The following is a 22,187-nucleotide window of genomic DNA, read 5'->3' on the forward strand; positions in this document are numbered from 1 at the left end:
TAATAAGAAGAAGTTAGTTATGTTAGTTAATTTTGATGTGAAAAAGAGTTAGTTAGAAAAAACAGTTAGTAACCTGTTAGTGTAGTTATTGATTAATTGAAGTGAGGTTACTTGTTATAGGTTGAGTTAGTGAATGTAAATTGCAGGTTATGCTCTCCTTGAGTTAACTGTTATGGTACTGCAATGCAAAGTAGATTGCTTGAATATGGGATGGAGAATCCTATTAGAAATTGAAATTTTAGTAGATTAACTAAGTGGAATAGTTAGTTAATGTCAGAAGTTGTTATTTTGAAAGGAAATATGTTAGGAGTTAGAATGAATTTAGTGTAATTTGAACTGTACTGTCATGATTTAAATGGTTATTGAATGAACGACGGGTTGTGGTGAGATGTTCAAAAATGTGAAAGAATTAGTTATAGAATTGAAAGTTGGCAGTTAGTTGATCTTAATGTTAGTTATGTTAAAGGATGTTATAATTGGCATGGAATGGGAAGAGTGAGTCAAGTGTAGTTCAAACTATGATGAATGTTACTGAACTGAAATTACCATGAAATTTGATATCTTATTGGCCTTTTTAAACTACAACTGATATTGTTATGCAACTTGAACTAATATGGCAGTTAGGTTGTTTGAATTAAAAATTAGTTAGAATGACTTGTTAAGGGAAATTGGCTTGATGTGAAAATTGGAAACTAGAATGTTATGGCATTGCTTCAAAATCGGCTATGAAATGGTTTGAATATTGAATTATGGGATTGTCATGAAATTTAAAATGCATTGAATGTTTGGATTGGAATTGGAATTGTTCGTGATCATTTTGAATGGTTGAAAGCTAATGAACTGAATTGGATTCAAAATTATGGTGAATTGATTGTGGAATTAATATGCTACACTGGCTTTGAATACTTTGGGTGCATTGTTGTGATTAGATACATGTATGAATGATTGGATATCTAAGGTGTATGTATGAATTATTTAAATGTTAGTGGAATATGAATGTAATGAATGTGTGTATGTTGATTATGTACATGTGTTGGTTGGTGTGTCTTTGTTAGGGATAGCATGGTCAAGACTAGGTGTGGCAAGGCATGACATGGACCACAAGAATACCTTGGGCAATGATCAAGACTTATGAAGAAAGCTTTGGACACATTAAGATCTATGCAGGATTTTGGATAAAAAGGAGATGGCTTAGGAATGGAGAATAAGGAGGATTAGGGTTGAAGATAGGTAGTTGACTTTGGTCAAGTGGTTGACCAAAAAGTCAATAATTGACCAAAAGCCAACTATAGGCCAAACTTGGTTTATTTTGTGTAAGTTTGAAAGTTTGATTAATGTAATGTGACTTAACGCTTTTTGTAATGAAAATGGATCCTTAATTTGTAATATGTGACTTGTTTTCCAAGCCATGTTCTTTCCCTCCAAAACTTAAACTTTGAAAGTTTGAAATGTGATTGAAATTAAATATTGATCTTGAATGTGTTGGAGAATTTCCATCCAAGGCGCAACGGAATTTAAAAATTTCTCCATTTAGTGATCCTTACGAATGGGCATGATCAGTGATACAATCGTTACCTCTTGTGGCGATTCAAACCTTTGGTGCAGATCTCTGATAATGATCAAAACCTTTGATACAGATCCACGGGGCGATCACGAACGTTGAACGATGACAATGTCTCTACTCAGTCCACACGAACGGATTCCTTCAATCGCAGTGCTAGCTGTTATGAATGAAGGCTTTGAGTGAGAGAAAGAGGGAAACAAAATTCCAAGTCTCTACTTGAATTTCTGTCTGAGTGGATTGGAGTGGAGAGACAATGCTTCTACCCAAGGGGTTCTATTTATAGAACCACTTGTGTGGGCTTCAAGCTAAAAAGCCCAATTAAGTGTATTTTGCCCATATCTCATAATATGCCAAAATCACTTAAGTATTTGGTACCTTACCATATTTCGTTTCCACTTAAGTGCACCGTACCTTACGGTGTTCCTTAGTTACTCTATTTCTCATCAATCCGTCCTTTGTGTGTGACCCTATAGGTTTTCGCGGCGTTGGCAATTATATTAAATCACGCATTTAACATAATAAACAGTGAGCGGTATCTAGCAACACATCACTGCTACCCAAGTCACGAAAATGTCATGTGATCTGACAAAACCTCCTGTGATAATAATTATGTGTATAATTACCCCTTTGCCCTTATGTCTATATTAAACACAAGGTATAGACCGTGTCACCCTTGTCCAGTTCAATATTGGGCCCATAGACATTATCCTGTTACGCAGGATTGGCAAATTCCATCTAGGACACTCATGTCCCTCAGCATGCTTCGTGGAGTACTCATCAACTGTCTTTATGGTCATCCAGTTACGGATAACGTTGGATCAGTAATAAGGCACTCAACTCTACATCTAGGATCCATAGTGGTTTCAGGTCGAAGAGTGGTATACACTATTATCACCATGAGAATAACTTATGACACTTTGCATAACTTTCTATATAGTATTCTCATAGCGGGTCAATCCGGTATAAATATTACTCCTAATATTCATACCTATGTTTAAGACTTGATAACTCTTTATCCATGATCCATGAGATGTGATCATCAGTCTACAAACATAATAGTCTTAATGCTTTAATGTTATCCCACTTCACATTAAAGCTCGACTACGGATACTTTAAGAATAGTGCCCTTATGTTTAATGTGTTCTCATGATTAAGTCACACTTAATACATTAAACAGACTATCTATTCTAGGGACTTTATTAATCAACCATAATAAAGAAAATGCCTTTAAATAATTTGATACAAGTACCAAAAGTATTGGCCTCTAGGGCTTACACCAACAATCTCCCACTAGCACTAGAGCCAATCAGGCATACCCCGTATGCCCATTGATCTAGTATCGCCATCATGCTTCTGCTGCGCAAGAGGCTTTGTCAGTGGGTCAACTATATTGTCAAGTGTAGGTACTTTACATATTTTCGCACAACGCCTAAGTATGTGTTTGGATCGTTGGTGAGATCTAGGCTCCTTAGCTTGTGCGATAACACCATTGTTATCATAATAGAGACCAATGGGATCCACAATGCTAGGGACTATGCCAAGTTTATTGATCCAAACAGCTTCCTTTGTTGCACTTAAGGCAGCAATATACTCGGCCTCAGTTGTAGAATCAGCAACTGCATCTTGCGTTGAACTTTTCAAGCTCACAATGCCACCATTTAAGCAAAACACCTAACCAAATTGGAATCATTCATATTAAAGCGTCTCAGCACTTTGTCTATGTATGTACTCTGACTTAGGCCAAGCAGTTTTTGTGATCTATCTCTATAGATTCTGATTCCTAATATATAGGTTGCTTCACCTAGGTCCTTCATAGAAAAGCATTTCCCCAACCAAGTCTTTACTTGTTGCAGGGTAGGGATATCGATTCCAATGAGTAATATGTCACCTACATATAATACCAGGAATACGATCATGCTCCCACTAACCTTCTTGTAGACACAAGTCTCATCTTCGTTCTTGATGAATCCATACAGTTTAACTGTTTCATCAAAACGAAGATTCCATGAGTAGGTCACAGGCTCATCTTGATCCATAAGTAATACATCACCTTGATCAGATATCCATATATCTCAGGTAGGTGACGTATCCTGCCTGACCTACGCTGGTCTTGTTCTATTTGAGCAGGTTGCTCTTACACAACTACTTGTGTTTCCTACTCTAATTCCTCCATATGTGTATCGATGCTTTGTGATTCTTGAATTTCTTCAAGCTCTACTTTCCTCCCACTGGTTCCTTTGGAAATAAAATCCTTTTCTAGGAAAACTCCAGTTCGAGCGACAAACACTTTGCCCTCAGAAGGATTGTAGAAATAATATCCTCTTGTTTCTTTAGGATACCCCACAAATAAGCATTTGTCAGATTTGGGCTCAAGCTTAGTTGAAATTTGTCGTTTCACATAAACTTCGCAACCCCAAATCTTCATGTAAGACATATGTGGTCTCTTACCACTCCATATCTCATATGGTGTCTTTTCAACCTTTTGGATGGAACACGGTTAAGTGTGTAAGCTGATGTTAATGGTGTATGTCCTCAAAAGGAGTTTGGAAGACTGGTGTGACTCATCATGGATCGAACCATGTCCAACAGGGTTCGATTTCTTCTCTCAGATACACCCTTCCATTGGGATGTTCCAGGAGGAGTAAGTTGGGATAGGATCCCACACTCTTTCAGATGGTCATCAAACTCTAGGATTAAATACTCATCACTTCGATCTGATCGAAGAGTTTTAATATTCTTACCTAGTTGGTTTTAACTCGTTAGGTTTCACCCTTTTGTATTAATGTTATTAATAGGCATTTCAAGATCAAGGACATATAGTCCTTTGTTCATTTGTGCAGTAGCATAGAATATATCATTCAAATAAATTGAGCAACAATTGTTCTTTATTATAAATGAAAAACCAAACTTGTCCAAACAAGCAATGGAAATAATATTCCTGCTAATTGCAGGTACATAATAACAGTTCTCTAACTGAATTATTAAACCACTAGGTAAAGTCAATACAAAAGTTCCTACGGCTAAAGCAGCAACCTTTGCTCCACAGCCAACTCGTAGGTCGACTTTACCTTTTGCCAAATCTCTACTCCTTTTTAGTTCCTGCACATTTGTACAAATGTGAGAATTGCATCCAGTATCTAATACCCATGATGCAGAAGTAGATAAATTAATAACAAAAATACCTGAAGTTGAAGTCTCTACTCCATTCTTCTTATCTTCCAGGTACTTTGGGCAGTTCCTCTTCCAGTGTCCGGTCTTACCGCAATGGAAGCAGGTGCCTTCTTTTGATATGCCTCCACTAGGCTTCAAAGCAGCAGTGGGTCTGGGATTGGCAACTTCCTTGCCCTTCCCCTTATCACTCTGCTTAGTGGGCCTTTTGTTCTGTCTCTTTCCATTTCCGATCATCAGAATGGACTTCCCTTTTGACTTCAGATTCTGCTCGGCAGTTCTCAACATGGCGAGCAGTTCAGGAAGAGATTTGTCCATATCAATCATATTGAAATTTAGGACAAATTGACTGAAACTATCTGGCAACGATTGCAAGATCAAATCAGTCGCAAGTTCCTTTTCGAGGGGAAAACCCAATCTCTCAAGGTTTTCCACATACTCAATCATCTTGAGTACATGGGGACCTACAGGGGCTCCCTGATCTAACTTGCCTTGAAAAAGGGCTTTTGAAACTTCAAACCTCTCATGCCTTGCTTGCTCTTGATAGAGCAACTTCAGGTGTTCGATCATATCGAACGCTGACATGTTCTCATGTTGCTTTTGCAATTCTGAGTTCATGGTAGCCAGCATGAGACAAGCAGTTTCGCTGGCATCATCGACATGCTTCTTATAAGCATCTCTTTCTGCCTTAGGTGCAGAACTAGGAGGTTCCTCTTCAGGAACAGGTGTCTCCAAGACATACAGCTTTTTATCATGTTTGAGGAAAATCCTCAGGTTTCGGTGTCAATCCAGAAAATTTGTCCCAGACAATTTTTCCTTATCAAGGATTGATCGCAAGATGTTGTTAGAGGTGTTTGCTGTCATGGTAATCTACACAAGGATTAATGAAAATATAAGTATCATTGACATATTCAATTAGGCCTTTAATTAAATATGCTCCCACTATTTTACTCAAAACAAATGACCCTTGTCATTTGATTCGGAAAATCCCGTTGGAAGATTTTCTAGTGGGTCGAGATCCATATTTCACTTCGTTCTAAGTCTGCGTAGGCGGATTACACAAAACTAGGTTATTTAGGTAGGAACTCCTTCCAATTGTATCTCATACAACTCTGAAAAATTTCAATTGGGTGAATAACTCCTTATTCCAATCCATCATATGGATTATTCCCAACTCTTGCTTCTAAACATATATATAATCTTATTATAATTTGTTTAGTTAAGTTTGACCCATTGTTTTAACAGTTGGATATTACAATTATCCCATCGCACCTTACTAATATATAGATCATGCACCTCGCGTAGGCGAAACCTACATTATCCATTACTAGTCTTGATGAGTGTTAAAACTTGGAAAGCATAAACTTAATATTTAATTTGAGGGAATTGCAATTTTTCTGATCTCACCGGCTTGTTTATCATATAAACCGTCTCTCACATGCATCAACATGCATTCACATGCATCAACATACATACAAACAATAATGAAACAGTTATGGCCCCTAGCGCAATTGTTCTCCCAAGCCAATGAGAGAACCTAAGCTAACCTACAACGATCTAAGCTTCTCCAAGCAAGATCTTCAAGGTTGTCCTCCTTTGGCACTGACTTCTTTGCTTTCTTCATATCATTACATTACATGAAAGAAACTCGTTTTACATACGAGGGAGTGAGATGAGAAAAGAAGTTACATTTGGGAGATTAAGAGAGAGGCACGACACGCAGGTCGTATTTTAAAAACCCAAAACAAAACAAAGGAAGACTAAGGCCATAACCGATCACCACAAGACAATAATAAACACTTTATTATTATTATTAATTCCTTTAATTAATTAAAATCAAATTAAATTTCGACTACCGATCATCACATTTTAATGAACAATTTATTTAAAATCGATGTCGCTTTTCGTATCAACACTTGACACTTTTAAAGCACTGAGTTAGTTGAACGGGTGAAAATTTCCTTGCGTTAACCGGTTAACCATATGCGTTAACCGGTTAACACTGTTTGAAATCTAAAAAAAAAAAATCTGCCTTGCGTTAACCGGTTAACACTGTTTGAAAATGTCTTGGAAAACTGTTTTCCGCGTTGCGTGAACCGGTTAACCATATGCGTTAACCGGTTAACACTGTTTGAAAACTTAAAAAATTTTAATTTCGCATTGCGTTAACCGGTTAACCATATGCGTTAACCGGTTAACATTGTTCCAAAAAGTGTTTAGAAAGCACAACTCTTGTGCGTTCAAACCCCAATCGCATAACTCTCTGACAACACAACCCTTGTGCCCTCACTAACCCTGATGCACCAATTTCAGACCGTCAAACACATCTCGATTGTTAATTCAGTATGATTGATCAACACGTCATTGCTTCACCATACTAATGTCGGATCAAGAAGCAAACGACCATTGATCGCTCAAAGGAAAACAATCATCGAGGGTTTGAATGAACGAAACGAGAACTCTATATCATATATAATGTATTTTGCATCAGGATTACATATATCACATATATGTAACTTGATCGATCTCAATTTAACCTTTGATTCATTATGTCTTTAATCATATTATTACAGAACAAAAACAGTTATCAGATTCATGGTTTCGTAAGTGGCTCTGATACCACTGAAGGAGAATTGCCATCCAAGGCGCAGCGGAATTTAAAAATTTCTCCATTTAGTGATCCTTACGAATGGGCATGATCAGTGATAGAATCGTTACCTCTTGTGGCGATTCAAACCTTTGGTGCAGATCTCTGATAATGATCAAAACCTTTGATACAGATCCACGGGGCGATCACGAACGTTGAACGATGACAACGTCTCTACTCAGTCCACACGAACGGATTCCTTCAATCGCAGTGCTAGCTGTTATGAATGAAGGCTTTGAGTGAGAGAAAGAGGGAAACAAAATTCCAAGTCTCTACTTGAATTTCTGTCTGAGTGGATTGGAGTGGAGAGACAATGCTTCTACCCAAGGGATTCTATTTATAGAACCACTTGTGTGGGCTTCAAGCTAAAAAGCCCACTTAAGTGTATTTTGCCCATATCTCATAATATGCCAAAATCGCTTAAGTATTTGGTACCTTACCATATTTCGTTTCCACTTAAGTGCACCGTACCTTACGGTGTTCCTTAGTTACTCTATTTCTCATCAATCCGTCCTTTGTGTGTGACCCTATAGGTTTTCGCGGTGTTGGCAATTATATTAAATCACGTATTTAACATAATAAACAGTGAGCGGTATCTAGCAACACATCACTGCTACCCAAGTCACGAAAATGTCATGTGATCTGACAAAACCTCCTGTGATAATAATTATGTGTATAATTACCCCTTTGCCCTTATGTCTATATTGAACACAAGGTATAGACTGTGTCACCCTTGTCTAGTTCAATATTGGGCCCATAGACATTTATCCTGTTACGCAGGATTGGCAAATTCCATCTAGGACACTCATGTCCCTCAGCATGCTTCATGGAGTACTCATCAACTGTCTTTATGGTCATCCAGTTACGGATAACGTTGGATCAGTAATAAGGCACTCAACTCTACATCTAGGATCCATAGTGGTTTCAGGTCGAAGAGTGGTATACACTATTATCACCATGAGAATAACTTATGACACTTTGCATAACTTTCTATATAGTATTCTCATAGCGGGTCAATCCGCTATAAATATTACTCCTAATATTCATACCTATGTTTAAGACTTGATAACTCTTTATCCATGATCCATGAGATGTGATCATCAGTCTACAAACATAATAGTCTTAATGCTTTAATGTTATCCCACTTCACATTAAAGCTCGACTACGGATACTTTAAGAATAGTGTCCTTATGTTTAATGTGTTCTCATGATTAAGTCACACTTAATACATTAAACGGACTATCTATTCTAGGGACTTTATTAATCAACCATAATAAAGAAAATGCCTTTAAATAATTCGATACAAGTACCAAAAGTATTGGCCTCTAGGGCTTACACCAACAGAATGAACTGCAATGCCTTCTCTTGCACCCGACCAAACAACTAATGGACTAGTGGATTGAATAGGCCCATAATGAAGCTAGGTCAACAAGAGTCAAACTCCCATGGTTGAATTTGACCAAATCAAACATGCAATCAAAAATCAAATCCAATGCCAAAATGCCATTCATAGTAAACAAAAACCAATAATCTAAGAATAGGGTTCCATGAGACTTAGTCCAAGAGATAAGCCTCCCAAGTTAAATTCCCCACAAGATTCTATAAGTTTTGACTCCCTGAGAAACCCTAGCTCCATGTCAGGCATAAATAACAAAGGCCTTTGAATCAGTGATGCTTATTTGGAAAATGCAATTATGAATGAATGCCCTAAATGATTGTGAGCATGTAGATGAAGTGATCATCATAACCAGAAAAAAAATGAAAAAAATAGGGAAAATTTTGGGGTATCACACACTTATTAATCTTATCATTTATCTGAATTAACTTAGTGCTTAATTTAAACAATTGCTCGTATGATAACTTGGTTAGCTCATGGTCATCTTCTTCATAGGATGCTTTTAAACAAACTTCATATTCTTCTTTAGAAGAAGATTCTTTGAAGTTTATACCAAAGGTTATCTCTTCAAGGTTCCTCCTTGATGTTGAATATGTGAATATATTGCTTGTTGAGACTTCCTTCTCATTCATTTTCTCGAGGATTACACTAGATGAGACTTCACCTTCATATTTTATTTTTGATGTAGTTATTTCATTTGATGTTGAATCCTCTGATGATCATTCAACGCACAAGACTTTTCTTTCTAAGGATATTATTGGAGTTGATTTTTCTTCGCACGAGTTTGTAGATGAAGTTTCTATAAATTCTTCTAGACTTATGATCATGCCTTCATACTTCTTGGGTTTATTATTGAAAATCATAAACATTTCCATCTTTTGATTTAAGGATTGGATTAGTTTTAGGATTCCAATTATTAATTATTATATTTTTGTTAGCGACGAAGGTTATAATATTATTTTCGAACATTCTAAAGATAGAGAAACATTTATAAAAGAATCATTCGTATTCTTTTCCTCCAGTGTTCATTTCCTCTTGTTTGATACTTGGAGAAGCTCCATGTATTATTTCAAGAGTATCCCATATTTCCTTGGCAGAATTATAAGTATGGACATTGAAAATTTGATTTTCATCTAAAGACATAACTAAACAAAATTGGTTTTAAAATCAATTTCAAACTTTCTCTTTTCATACACGGTCCAAAGAAAATCTGAATTGTCAACTACTTCAATATTAACTTGGTGAATAGGGATAAACAAACCATTGACTATAGTTTCTCCCAACTCAAAATCAAAATTTGGAATAAATATTTTAAATCTAGATTTCCATAATTCAAACCTATATCACCATTAAATGGTAGAGGTGTGGTTATGATAATCCTCTAGTTAAAAACAATGTTGGTAGTTATATTCCTTCTGAGATGATTAGTCATTAACCATGAGTTAGGATCCGATGTCACTTGTTGTACATGTGACTCAATACACAAGAAGGGGGGTGAACTGTAGAGGTTTAAAAAATGTTGATTAAAAACAAAATTATTTTCTAAATCATAGTTGGAAAATATTTTATCAAAAACATTTGAATAAGCAACAAAAATTTGAAGTATAGAAATTACGCAGAAAGTAAAAGAGTTAAGGGAAGAGAGATAACACCAGAGATTTATAGAGGTCCGGTCTTAAAGAAGTGACTTACTCCCCTCCCTAAGAGTTGATCTTAAAAGTATCCAATAATGCCTGAGAAATTTTAGAATGTTAAGCCCACAAACCCCTTATTATAAGGAAATTAAGTTTCAGGCTGACTTCTAACCAAATAGCAAACAAAGTTTGAAGCGGTTACTCTCCAAATAACGAACAAGATTGAAGCAGATGGTCTTCTCGACAAATAGAAAACATGCTTGAAGTGATTAGTCTTGCTAAACAATCAGGCTCATCTTGAACCAAGGTGGCATTTTGAATTGGCTATCCTCTAAACCAAACAGCGGTTTTACACGGGCTGACCACAAATCAAACCGAGACTTTTATCGGGCTGATTTTGAACATATTGAGCTTTTATACAAGTTGAAATCAGAAACCGAGTGAGATTTTATACCAGGATAATATCGAACCAATAAATAGTTTAACCGGACTGAGCTCAATAACCATTTTGAAGATGTTTCTCTGGTTATTCTTCATGAGGGAAGGATAGATTTTCTTCAATGGTGGAGCTCACTAACCAAACAGATACTTATACTAATCCCCAAAACCAAACAAAGGACTTTTACACTGGTTTAGCTCCAAACCAAAATAATTAATTCCTAAGGAAGAATGATTTACTCTATAAAATATTACTCTCGTTAAATTTAAAATAAGTCCCCCATCCAGAACTAATTCTTCACTTAAACTCAAGAATGCTCTAAAAGCATCATGACTTAAATATGTGAAAAGTGGAATTAATTTTAGAGAGAATGAGAGAAAGAAAAAGTGAGGTTTTTCACATTTTATTGATGATTTTAAATAGTAGAGGACCTCTTTATTTATAGGCCATAAAATGGTGTAAAAATGGAAATTATCCATGGTCCTTTTAATTGTTCTAATCGATTAGGTCTTAAGTCTAATCGATCAGGTACTTCAAATAATCGATTATTATGATCCAAAATGGAAGGTTTGGATGGAGAGCAGTTAGAAATCATTTTGAGATTGTCATAATCATTTATGCACTTGATTTTCCCTTATCTAATCATTAAACATTTATTATAATCTATTATACAATTCAAAAATCACATCCTAATCAATTTGACAGTTCCCAATTCAACTGGCTAGGTTTTAAAAACATTTTATAATGTTTTTAATAAAACAATTGAGAGGTTTATCTATACTTTTTGTATGTGTGTGTGTGATTTATCCATAATACTTACGAAAATTCCCTTGTGTCTATACAATACACTGATCACTCAGATGAACACGATTAAGCGAGCTTTCACATCTCATCTCTTTTAGACTCTGAAGCTTCAAGTCCTTGTCGGATATACCAATCATATAAGAACCTTTAATTGAATATTATATTGGATGAGGATTTAAATATCTTAAGTTAGTCACCATTATCAGAGGGTAGTAGAGATATTATTGGATATTATAAACCCTGATTTTCACTTTAGTTTGATTTGGGATGATAACTCAACCACCTTGTACATCTTTGACCGCTTGAGTTAGCTTTAGTAACGTCTTGGATTTAGTAATTTTTATCATCTTAACCACTTCAAGTTTTATTATTATTTCATGTGTTGTCATCATCAAGACCATCAAAGCTAAGTAGTTGCATCTTAAGTCATCTATCCATTGGCTTCATCATCTTGGATCACTTTCTGGATTGTACTTGCAAGCACATGATTTCACAATAACTTCCTAAGGAATAATTAGTTAATCAAGAGAAAATTATTTTCTTGGTATATTAAAAATAATACCCTTATCCATAACTATAGTCAAGCTGAAGGAATAGACTACGAGGAGACTTATGCTCTTGTGGCTCGTCTAGAAGCTATTCGACTCCTTTTGGCATTCGTTTGCTGCTTGGAATTTTAAGCTTTATCAAATGGATTTTAAATTTGATTTTCTTAACGGCTACATAAATGAAGGAGTTTATGTCTATCAATCTCTTGGTTTTGAGGATCACGAAAATCCTAACTATATTTTCAAACTCAAAAGAGTTATATATGGTCTCAAATAAGATCCAAGAGCTTTGTATGAGCTCCTTAGTAGATTTTTAATAAAGCAAGGATTTAATCATGAAAAAGTAGACACCACTTTTTTTATTAGATGCAAAGAAAATCATATTCTTTTATTTAAAATGTATGTCGATGATATTATTTTTCAGTTCTACCAACAAATCTCTTTAACAAGAGTTTACAAGTTTGATGCAGGGTGAATTTGAAATGTACCTTATGTGAGAGATCACATATTTATTAGGATTGCAAATCAAGAAATTCGAAAAAGGAAATTTCATAATCCAAACTAAATATTTCTAGGAGCTTTTGAATAAGTTTGATATGCCAAATTCAAAGAGCATTTCAACCCCCATGGCGTCAAACGTGTTGATTGACACAGATGAGAGCGGAGTGGAAATTGACATTACAAAATATAAAGGTATTATAGAATCCTTACTCAATTTAATGACAATTAGGCAAGATATTATATTTATTGTGTCTATGTGTGCTAGATATCAAGCATCACCTAGGGAATCCCACTTTAAGATCGTAAAAAAAATTAGAGGTATCTTAACGAAACCTCGTAGCACGGTCTTTGGTTTCCCAAGGGTAGCGCATGTAGCTTAGTAGGTTTTTCTGATTCTAATTTTGTGGATTGAAAGTAAGATAGGAAAAACACTAGTGATATTTGTCACTTGTTTGGAAATTATTCAGTTTCTTGGCACAGTAAGAAGTAGCATAGTGTTGCTCTTTCTACTGATGTGGTTGAATATGTAGTCGTTGCTAGTTGTTGTGCATAAGTCTCATAGCTAAAGCAATAATTTCTAGATTACAATTTAAAACTTGGTTGGATTCCAATCAAGTGCGATAACACTAGCACGACAAGCCTCACTAAGAATCTGGTATTCCACCCACGAACTAAACATATAAAAATTCAACACCATTTTCTTAGAGATCATGTTGAAAAAGGGGATGTTATATTTTAATACATTGATATGAAAAATTAGCTTGCTGATATTTTTATAAAACCATTATCATCGGAACCTTTTCACAAGATTTGTAGGGAATTGGTAATCTTGGATTCCTCGTGCTTTAAATAGATTGGGATTTCTATTTGGTTTCTTTTGCTATTTTTATTTTGTTGTCACTTGATTTGAATCATGCAACACTATGACTCGAATCACAAGTTGCTTTTGATTCAAATCACACATATCTTGTTATCCTCTACACAATTTGATTTGAATCACCACTTACACATGACTCGAATCATACAGTTTCTCACATTTTTATGTTGTCCACTGTCCAGTTTAATTTGAATCACGGGTTCTGTATGACTCAAATCATGACGTTCATGACTGGAATCACAAATATAACCTGACTCGAATCACGGGAAAATGGGCCACTTGTTTTATGTTGATCTTGTTTCATTATACTTGCTCACTTGACTCAAATCACCAAATGCTCTTCACTCAAATCAAACAATATTTTTTCATGTTGTTTTTGTGCTTTATCTCTAACACATATAAATCACTTTTGTCACTTCAAATTAAACAGGTCTTTAACACTAATTTCATATATTTAAATAAAAAAATTGAAGTCAATCAGAAGTAAGAATTATGACCACTTTAATTCTTTCTAGTTTTCAAACCACTTGTTCTAAAGTTCTTGGAACACTTGCAAACTAATTTCTTTCATCTTCAACCTCTAGTTTGAATTCAGATACTGATTAATAGATTTGTAACTATTGAGGGGGACAGGTCTTGAAACTAACACTTCTTGAAGGATGTGTAAAGAATTTCAGGAGGCTTGCAAGATTGTGGTAGTGTGAGTGGTTGTGACAAATTCCGATGAAAAGAAAGAGATTATTCTCTCCTGGTTGACCTTGGTAGTGTTTTTTGGAAGCCTACAAACAAGGTATAAGTTCTTCTCAATCTTCAGATAGTTTATCCCTCAGGAAATCAGTGGGATCAAGGGTGATTTCCATACATGAAGACTTGGAGTAGATTGGTAAAACTAGAAGATTCAAGAAGCGAGAATCGAGTAAAGATTTAGTAGAGACTCGACATCAAGGTTGTATACAAGTCAAGATCCATATAGGAGATTTATTTTCTCAACATTATTGTGGATACGGTGATTGTATGAACTCGTGTATTTTTGTCCAAACACTATTGGAGCGTGAAGTAGGCTCCTGCGAGGACAATAGAGTCGAACCACTATACATATCGGTATACTCTCTCTCTCTCTCTCTCTCTCTCTCTCTCTCTCTCTCTCTCACACACACACACACACACACACACACACTCACACACACACACACACACACTCTCTTGCATTTTATTTTTGTAGGTTCTTGCATGTATAGGTAATTGTTTCTTAGTGTAGTTTATCGTTAATTCCTATTGGTAGCAATTAATTACATAAGTTGAGGTTTTGTTAGAATTGGAACCTATTTGTGTTTTAATGCTGATTAAAATCTACAAACTGTGGTGTTATAATCCCATAGAAATTGGATTTTGTGAAGAACACATCTTGTGTAATTTGCAAACTATCAATTAAAAATATCTTGTAAATGTATGTTATTGTCTTTGAAAAATCTAGAGATAATTGTTAGCTTTAGTATAACTGCATTTTTTATTCCTTCCAAAATAAGCATGACGTCTTTATTTTTGCAAATTGCTTTTCGCAATGCAAACTCTAATTTTTCATTTTGAAATTCGGTCAAATTTTTTAAAGGGTCTATTCACTTCCCCCTCTAGATCGTTTCTCTACTCCATATTCTCACCTAACAAGTCACTCTTCATCGAATTTCACCAGTGAAGACAGTTTGAAGTTCTCTGGTACTAGAGTGCACCAAATCTCATCTAAGAGGGGCTTGTGGTCCAGGACCTTGTCTTTTATATGGAATTCTTTGTGTTTTAATACATTCACCTCCAACGTCTGATTGGAATGACGTAGCTCGCATCTCTGCTAAAGTTTTCTGGTTGTGGTGGCTCACACTAGTAGCTATGGTGGCGCTTTTTCACGTCACCATGTTAAAGAAGGTGGTGGAAGCGGTTGAAAGTTATATTTCAGTATGGTATATGTTAGTTATATCGAGACCCTATGGTAGACGTCAATTGTACTAGTGAAATACAATAATGGGGGATAGCTTGCTTGTGTGTATGATTGCAAGAGGCACTGTATGTAAGGTTTTACAGAATTACTGAATGATTGTCCAAGTCCTGAGGTTGGAGTATTTATGGGTGGTTTCTTAGGCCATGTAATAATGAGAGAAACAGTTATCCCTAGCTTCCTAAAAGATACATATGAGTGAGTGGAAAGCCAGTTCTTCCGCAAATATTGGATCGATGGTTTTCTCCATGACTACCATGATCTAACTCGATTTCTCCTGGACACCTCATAGGCCACATGTTCTAAAATAGGTGGAGCATAAGTAAAGGTTCAGATTGGACGATTCAGGCTTAATCGGGCAACCCAATACTTGTCTACTCAATAATCTAACAACTTCTGTGGCCCGCTTTCCCATGGACTATCTCTGTATAGACCCAATGACATCAACTCAGTCCACAAACAAATCATAATGGCCTCTAACCTTGATTTAGCCACGTAAATTAACATAATTTTAATTTAATTATTAATTTGACTTCAGTTCATATTTTTAACAAGGCATACAATTAATTCCTCACAAAAATAAGAGCATACAAGGAAGAAATAAAAAGTAAAATATTCTCTCCACCACCAAAGACGCCTTCCTACTCAAACACCATCCACCTAAAACCTCATATTTCACATCACCATACCTACAAATGAGAAGGTCGGACCATAAAGAAGAGTCATCATTAAGGATCCTCCATTTCACATCACCATACCTTCCAATGGTGGATGAAGTCCTTGCATTGCCAAAACCTCGAATATACTAATTGTTCTTCTACGTTGGCAGCGTTGCTCCGACAGGGAAGTAGGTTTTTTAAAGTTGGACAAGTCATTTCTTGAAGTTTTTTACCACTCCTCATATGCATAAATGCTCAATAAATGAAGACATTATGTGTATGAAGAACAAAATAAACAATAAAAGACACAACATTTTCCTACAAAAAGTATTAAAAAAATTGCATAAAAGGGTCTCATTGGGCGCGCCAATTTGTTTACTGGTATTTTTAGTAAACAATCACGAGTTTGACTCACTTAAAAGATTAAACTCGAAAAAATCTCAAAGACAATTTGTGCAGAAAAATGTTAGTGATTGATATTTAAATGCTTGGAAATTGATGAACTGAACGCAAATGCATAATTTATTTGGAGAGACAAAGTAAAGAAAAAGCATGATAAATGGTTTTAAGTAAATGTTTTGATTCAAAGAACTTATAAAGGTTAAAATATGGACGCATCCTCATAGATTTCTGACAAACTGTTTCTCTCTGTGACTCGGATACTTTAGTTCTATATAGAATGAGTGAAACTTGGGACCTCGACCCCAAACACTGAGATTGATTTATATAATAATAAAATGGAAATCATCGACAACTGATACATCCTAATGATTTGACGCGTATTATACTACTTAGGTTTCATCCCTCTAACGTGCTTTCACGTGTCTTCAAGGAGAAAATTATTGAAAATTAACCATCATGTTGATAGCTGTGTTGGTAACTACTTTAAACTTCTTAAATGTCCCTATCAAGAGTCATTGGTTGAGTCTGAGTTTTGAGACATCTCCTGTATTTCAAAGTCTTTGGACTTGAGAATATCTTAAGCCTCTAACATTTGGTGAATATCTCAGCCTTGTTGAAAAACTAACTTGCGCAAATCTCTTCGACATTTTGGACATGTTTCGAAGAGGAAGATCTTAATCTTGTGGATTTGTTCCTGAGACTCTTTCAAACCAGTCTTTGCCTCGACTCAACTGATAAGTTAGTCAAATCATCTTCGTCGGCATAGTTAATATGTCGAATTCTTTGATTGAAACTTTTGACACTTAACATTTTCCAACGTAATCATCACCATTCTTCATTGACTTTCTTCGGCTAGAATTTTCAAATTAATAATAGGTTAGTTATACCGAGACTCCATGGTAGACGTCAATTGTACTAGTGAATTACAATAATGGGGGAGTGTCTGCTTGCGTTTATGGTTGCAAGAAGTATTGTAGCTAGATTTTGCAGAATTAGTGAATGATTCTCCAAGTTCTGAGGTTGGAGTAGTGAGAGAAACAATTATCCCTAACTTCCCGAAAGATATGTGGGAGTGAGTGAAAAACCAATTCTTCCTCAAATATTGGAGGGATGGTTTCCTTCTTGACTGCCATAATCTAACTCAGTTTCTCCCCGACATTTCATAGGCCACGTGTGCTAAAATAGGTGGAGCATAAGTAAAGGTTCGGGTTAGACGACCCAGACTTAATCGGGCAATCCAATACTCATATGCCCAATAATCCAACAGCTTCTTCGGTCCGCTTTATCATGAGCTATCTCTGTATAGACCCAATAAAATCAACTCAGTCCACAAACAAATCATAATGGTCTCTAACCTTGATTTAGCCACATAGACTAACATAATTTTAATTTACTTATTAATTTGATTTCAATGTTAATATTTTAACAAGGGCATACGATTCCTCACAAAAATAAGAGAATACAAGGAAAGGAAAAGAAAGTAAAACATTGTCTCCCTTTCTTTAAACCTTTGAGAAGAATAAAAAACATGTCTGCCCAAATTGTCTTCGTCATTCTCTCCCAGTGCTTTGGCTTGTGATTTATATTTCTCTACTTACTCTCTTTCTTCACTCTCGGTATTTTGCAAAGGCCAAGTACAATTATCTTTCCCGACATGTTTTTACCTCCACACAACATAACTAACAACTCAGACAAGTGTTTCAAAAGAATGAAACAGCATTACAGGACTTAATTTTAGAACTAGATGTGTGCTTAGAGAGCGATTGTTGTTAAATGATAAAGGGAAACTGTTGTTGGGCGTTGTTAGTGTGGTGATGATGAGGATTGAGATGGGAGGCACACTTTCATACATACTACATAGAACACCAGAGTTAGAAAGATTAAGACTTGGCTTTTGCAGCTTAACATAAATGTTGCAAGAGACTCTCCGTGTCTTCTAGAGTATACATTAATCAAACAGGTCCATCAAATATTCAAGAACAGCAGCAACTTTATTCAGCATACATTAATTCAGAACGAAAAATCTTTATGCTTGTCCATTACATACAAAACAAAGATTCTCTCGGAGTTCTATAAGTATCCGCTCCTTCCACAAGACAGGTAGATGTTGGTCTTTCTTACAACAAAACGCCGAGGTTACATAAAGTTGTACACAAATCAGCTTCAACAAAAGAAAATACACAAATACAGGGACAACACTTATCCGACTAGACATGTTTTGTCCTTCCATAAAATTTCAGTGAAGATCCTGATCGACTGCTCTAGTTATCTGCAACAAATTAATTACAGGATTCAGTTAATCGACGGTTGTTGCTTATAATACGAAACTTTACTGAACTTAAGTAAACCTCACCGTGTGGCGACTGAGAGCTTGTGGCAGAGAAGTCAGAAGATGACATGGGAATGGATATTGAGAGTTGAGTAGTGGAGAAGGCTATTTGGTTGGATCTTTCATCTTCCAAACCAGACCATGATTCCCTGCTCTTAGGCCATTCGTTGAAAAAGGATCGAAGAGGCTGGCCCTCTTCCTTCACAGCTTCTCCAGATCCATACTCAGTTGATAAAAATGAATGCTGGGGATAATCACTCTGCAACATGGAATTATTACTTGATTTTGATGCAGAAAAAGAGGAAACTCTGGTTGACATCAAAGGCCATGTGCTTTCTAGCTGAGACTCCATTTGGAGACCTTTGTTGCCGCCTCCTGAAGCTTCTGCAAAGCAGCTATGTTCTCCACCCTCAGACTTAAGACCTTGAAGATACCTGTTCAGTTCAAGTAAAGTAGCCCACAGTTAAAAGGACGATGAAATAACTATGCTGGCCAACTCATGTAGAATAAAAAAGTGTTTTTTGCTTATTTACACCTTGTGGCTTCCAGTCATATATAAGCATACAGAAACTGGCATAGACTATATTCAATGACAATGATTATATGCCATTAGAAATAAGAGAAAATTGAAGAAGGCAAAAATTTGGGTTGACAATCCTTTCATAGTAACAAAGTAACTATTATTCAATGAAATTAATGTGTTCTTGACATCTCATTATCTTGAATGAAGTCATGACATAACACTGCAATAGATACGGTAGAAACAAAAATTAAAGAAAAATAATATGACCATATGATGAAACTACTCAATCAAGTCCCCATTATATAGAATGAAATGAACATAATGAGATAGCAAAGGTGCTGAAAATCTTTAAAAGTTCAAGCTTTTCAGAACACAATCATATATTTTAATACAATCAGTGTCAGTGACAACAGCCTCCCAAATAAATTTGGCTGACGTCAAAATGTAATACCAGTTACAAACTTACAAGCTTTTTCCTTTTATTTTTCTCTGTAGACCCGTCAGCTTAGCATTATCAATTGATATTTAATTATGAACAGGAAAGGAAATATTTGTCTTATAATCTGTCGGCAACTTACAATTTCAAAGAGAGCAGCATGATATGGCTACGAGGAAAAAGAATAAAAGTTGCAGCCATTTTTGAAGGTGTATGAAGAGAAAGCATCAAACACCCTTTTGTCGGAAAGTAAGGAAGGAAATGCATCATGTAACAAAGGTGAAATTAGAAGACAATTCAATCAATGTACCTACCATAGTCATTATCCCCATGTGACAGTAATGGCAGGCTGACAGCTGGAATAAATGTTTCTCATTGTTTATACCAAAAACATTGTTTTAATATACTACACTTGATATTCTAGGAACAAATGAATGCATAGGAAGATAAAGAGGATGCAATTAAAGGACCATCTTTCTCCCTCACAATTTTGTCCAAGTATGAATAGAAAAGTGGTTTGGGGACAATTATGTTAGCTCTTGTGTTAGGCCATCAGCCAACAGAATAAAGAGAACAAAAACTAGCAGGTAGACATGAACAAAATAAGAGTTGAGAAAAACTGTGGAAAAGAAAATGACAAGAAGGTGATGCAAAGTAAGTGACAGCTCTAGTCATTGTTTAGACAATTTACAGAAAAATATAGTTATAAGAATCTCTGCATCAAAATAGAAATCCATGTTATAAATATAGTAGTATCTATCTACACAACAAAAACTGAGCTGCACGGTAATGGGATTAAAAAAACTGCAGCAAATTCAGATGAAAGTATTAAAAGTGAAGAAGAGTAATAAATAAAAGCAGATCCACGCTATGCAAAGCAATATGGCGTATTTTCCAATTGGAAGTGCAAAATGGAAAGTATATAAAAAGGATTTGTTTTTACCTGTATTGTTTACTTGGAATCCCATAGGGAATGGTATCGAGATGATAATCTTGAGTAGCAAAGGCATTTGTTGAGGGAAGGTTGTGGAAGTTTGGAGGTGTAGTGGTGGGAGCAGCGACAAGAGTGGATGATGATGATGATGATGGCATTGTTTGTGATTCCACAGGCTTTCTTGAACGGTTGCGGCCACGGTGCATGTGGCGCTCACAGTATTTGGAGTCCGGGTATGCTTCCTTAGAGCATCTCCATTTTTTTCCATCGGTCCTCCTACATCGTCCTGGCTCCGGGTCCACCTTCTTTCCATAGAAGGAACAATAACTCACTGTAAATTTACAAACGCGGTTAGGTTAGCAATTAAGGAAATTGTAGAAAATGTATTAGAAATTGAGAAGAAGAAAAAAAGCATAAGTTACGGGTAGGAATTGAATGGTGAAAGAAGTTGTGAGAGTGAAAGGGAAGAACGAGGTCAGGTGGAACAGGAAGACCAGCAACCATATACTTAAAGATCAAAGCTTGATGTTCGAGTTCCTGCCACTGAGAAACTGTAAAAGGTGATGATTTACTGAAACCCATCATCATCCCTCCTCCGCCGCCGCCGTTACTGCCACCACTGCTATTCATACTTGTACTGCTGTGCTTGCTACTATCGATAGTGTGTAAGCTGTTGTTGTTGACTCAGATCGAGCTTTGCTTGTCGGAATCGGAAGGAACCATTTGATTTGATTTCGGGGGTTTGCTTTCTTCCGTTACTTTTTTCCTGTCTCAAACACTGCGCGGGCGCGTGTTGATTGTGTATCCGGATGCTCAACTCATGCTCCAACTCAAATACTACTATTTCCATTCAACTCCCTTTACAAATTACTCCTTGATGAAAATAAAAATAGTTCATTCTTGATAAAAATACACAAACACACTTTAACTTTTATTGTTTAATTGATGAAGGAAATATAAACAAAATAAAGTAGAATAAAAAATTAAAAATAACAAAAGAAATTTTAGAATTTTTTTTTGTAATTATTTATGATTTTATTTGGTAAAATAATTATTGACCGATAAACTAGCTTAGTTATGGTTGATGACGAATGATTGATAACTTATAATTTATAGCTGATGATTGGTGACCGATAACAGATAAGTTAATTGAAATATTTGATAAAATTAACGATTCAATTAACTTATAAATATAAAATAACATAAAAGACATTTAATATATATTTATTTTATTTTATACCAAAATAAATTATAAAGGATAAAAGAGAGTTTTTGTTAAAATATAAATTATAAAGATAAAAATGAAAGAAAAGATGATAAACTATAAACTATAAGTTAA

General features: G+C 35.6%; 1 protein-coding gene across 1 annotated transcript; it reads right to left on the reverse strand.

Moving 5' to 3' along the window:
• Positions 1-18,596: 18,596 nt before the first annotated feature.
• On the reverse strand, positions 18,597-21,708 carry LOC127106024 (growth-regulating factor 5). The gene is made up of 4 exons (XM_051043301.1): positions 21,271-21,708; positions 20,858-21,179; positions 18,980-19,389; positions 18,597-18,895 (listed from the first exon to the last, which is right to left on the reverse strand). Exons 1-4 carry the CDS (start codon positions 21,476-21,478, stop codon positions 18,888-18,890), a joined length of 948 nt encoding a protein of 315 aa, XP_050899258.1. The 5' UTR covers positions 21,479-21,708; the 3' UTR covers positions 18,597-18,887.
• Positions 21,709-22,187: the final 479 nt, after the last annotated feature.

Source organism: Lathyrus oleraceus, chromosome 7 (genome assembly GCF_024323335.1).
Source record: "Lathyrus oleraceus cultivar Zhongwan6 chromosome 7, CAAS_Psat_ZW6_1.0, whole genome shotgun sequence".
NCBI classification, from domain to species: Eukaryota; Viridiplantae; Streptophyta; class Magnoliopsida; order Fabales; family Fabaceae; genus Lathyrus; species Lathyrus oleraceus.

What these genes read in the sequence shown, in the direction of transcription:
- LOC127106024 (XM_051043301.1), bottom strand. Translation starts at nt 21,478, where the DNA reads ATGAATAGCAGTGGTGGCAGTAACGGCGGCGGCGGAGGAGGGATGATG. An exon ending in TCACCATTCAATTCCTACCC is followed by an intron (nt 21,180 to 21,270) that starts GTAACTTATGCT and finishes GTAAATTTACAG; the next exon opens with TGAGTTATTGTTCCTTCTAT. An exon ending in ATTCCAAGTAAACAATACAG is followed by an intron (nt 19,390 to 20,857) that starts GTAAAAACAAAT and finishes TGAACTGAACAG; the next exon opens with GTATCTTCAAGGTCTTAAGT.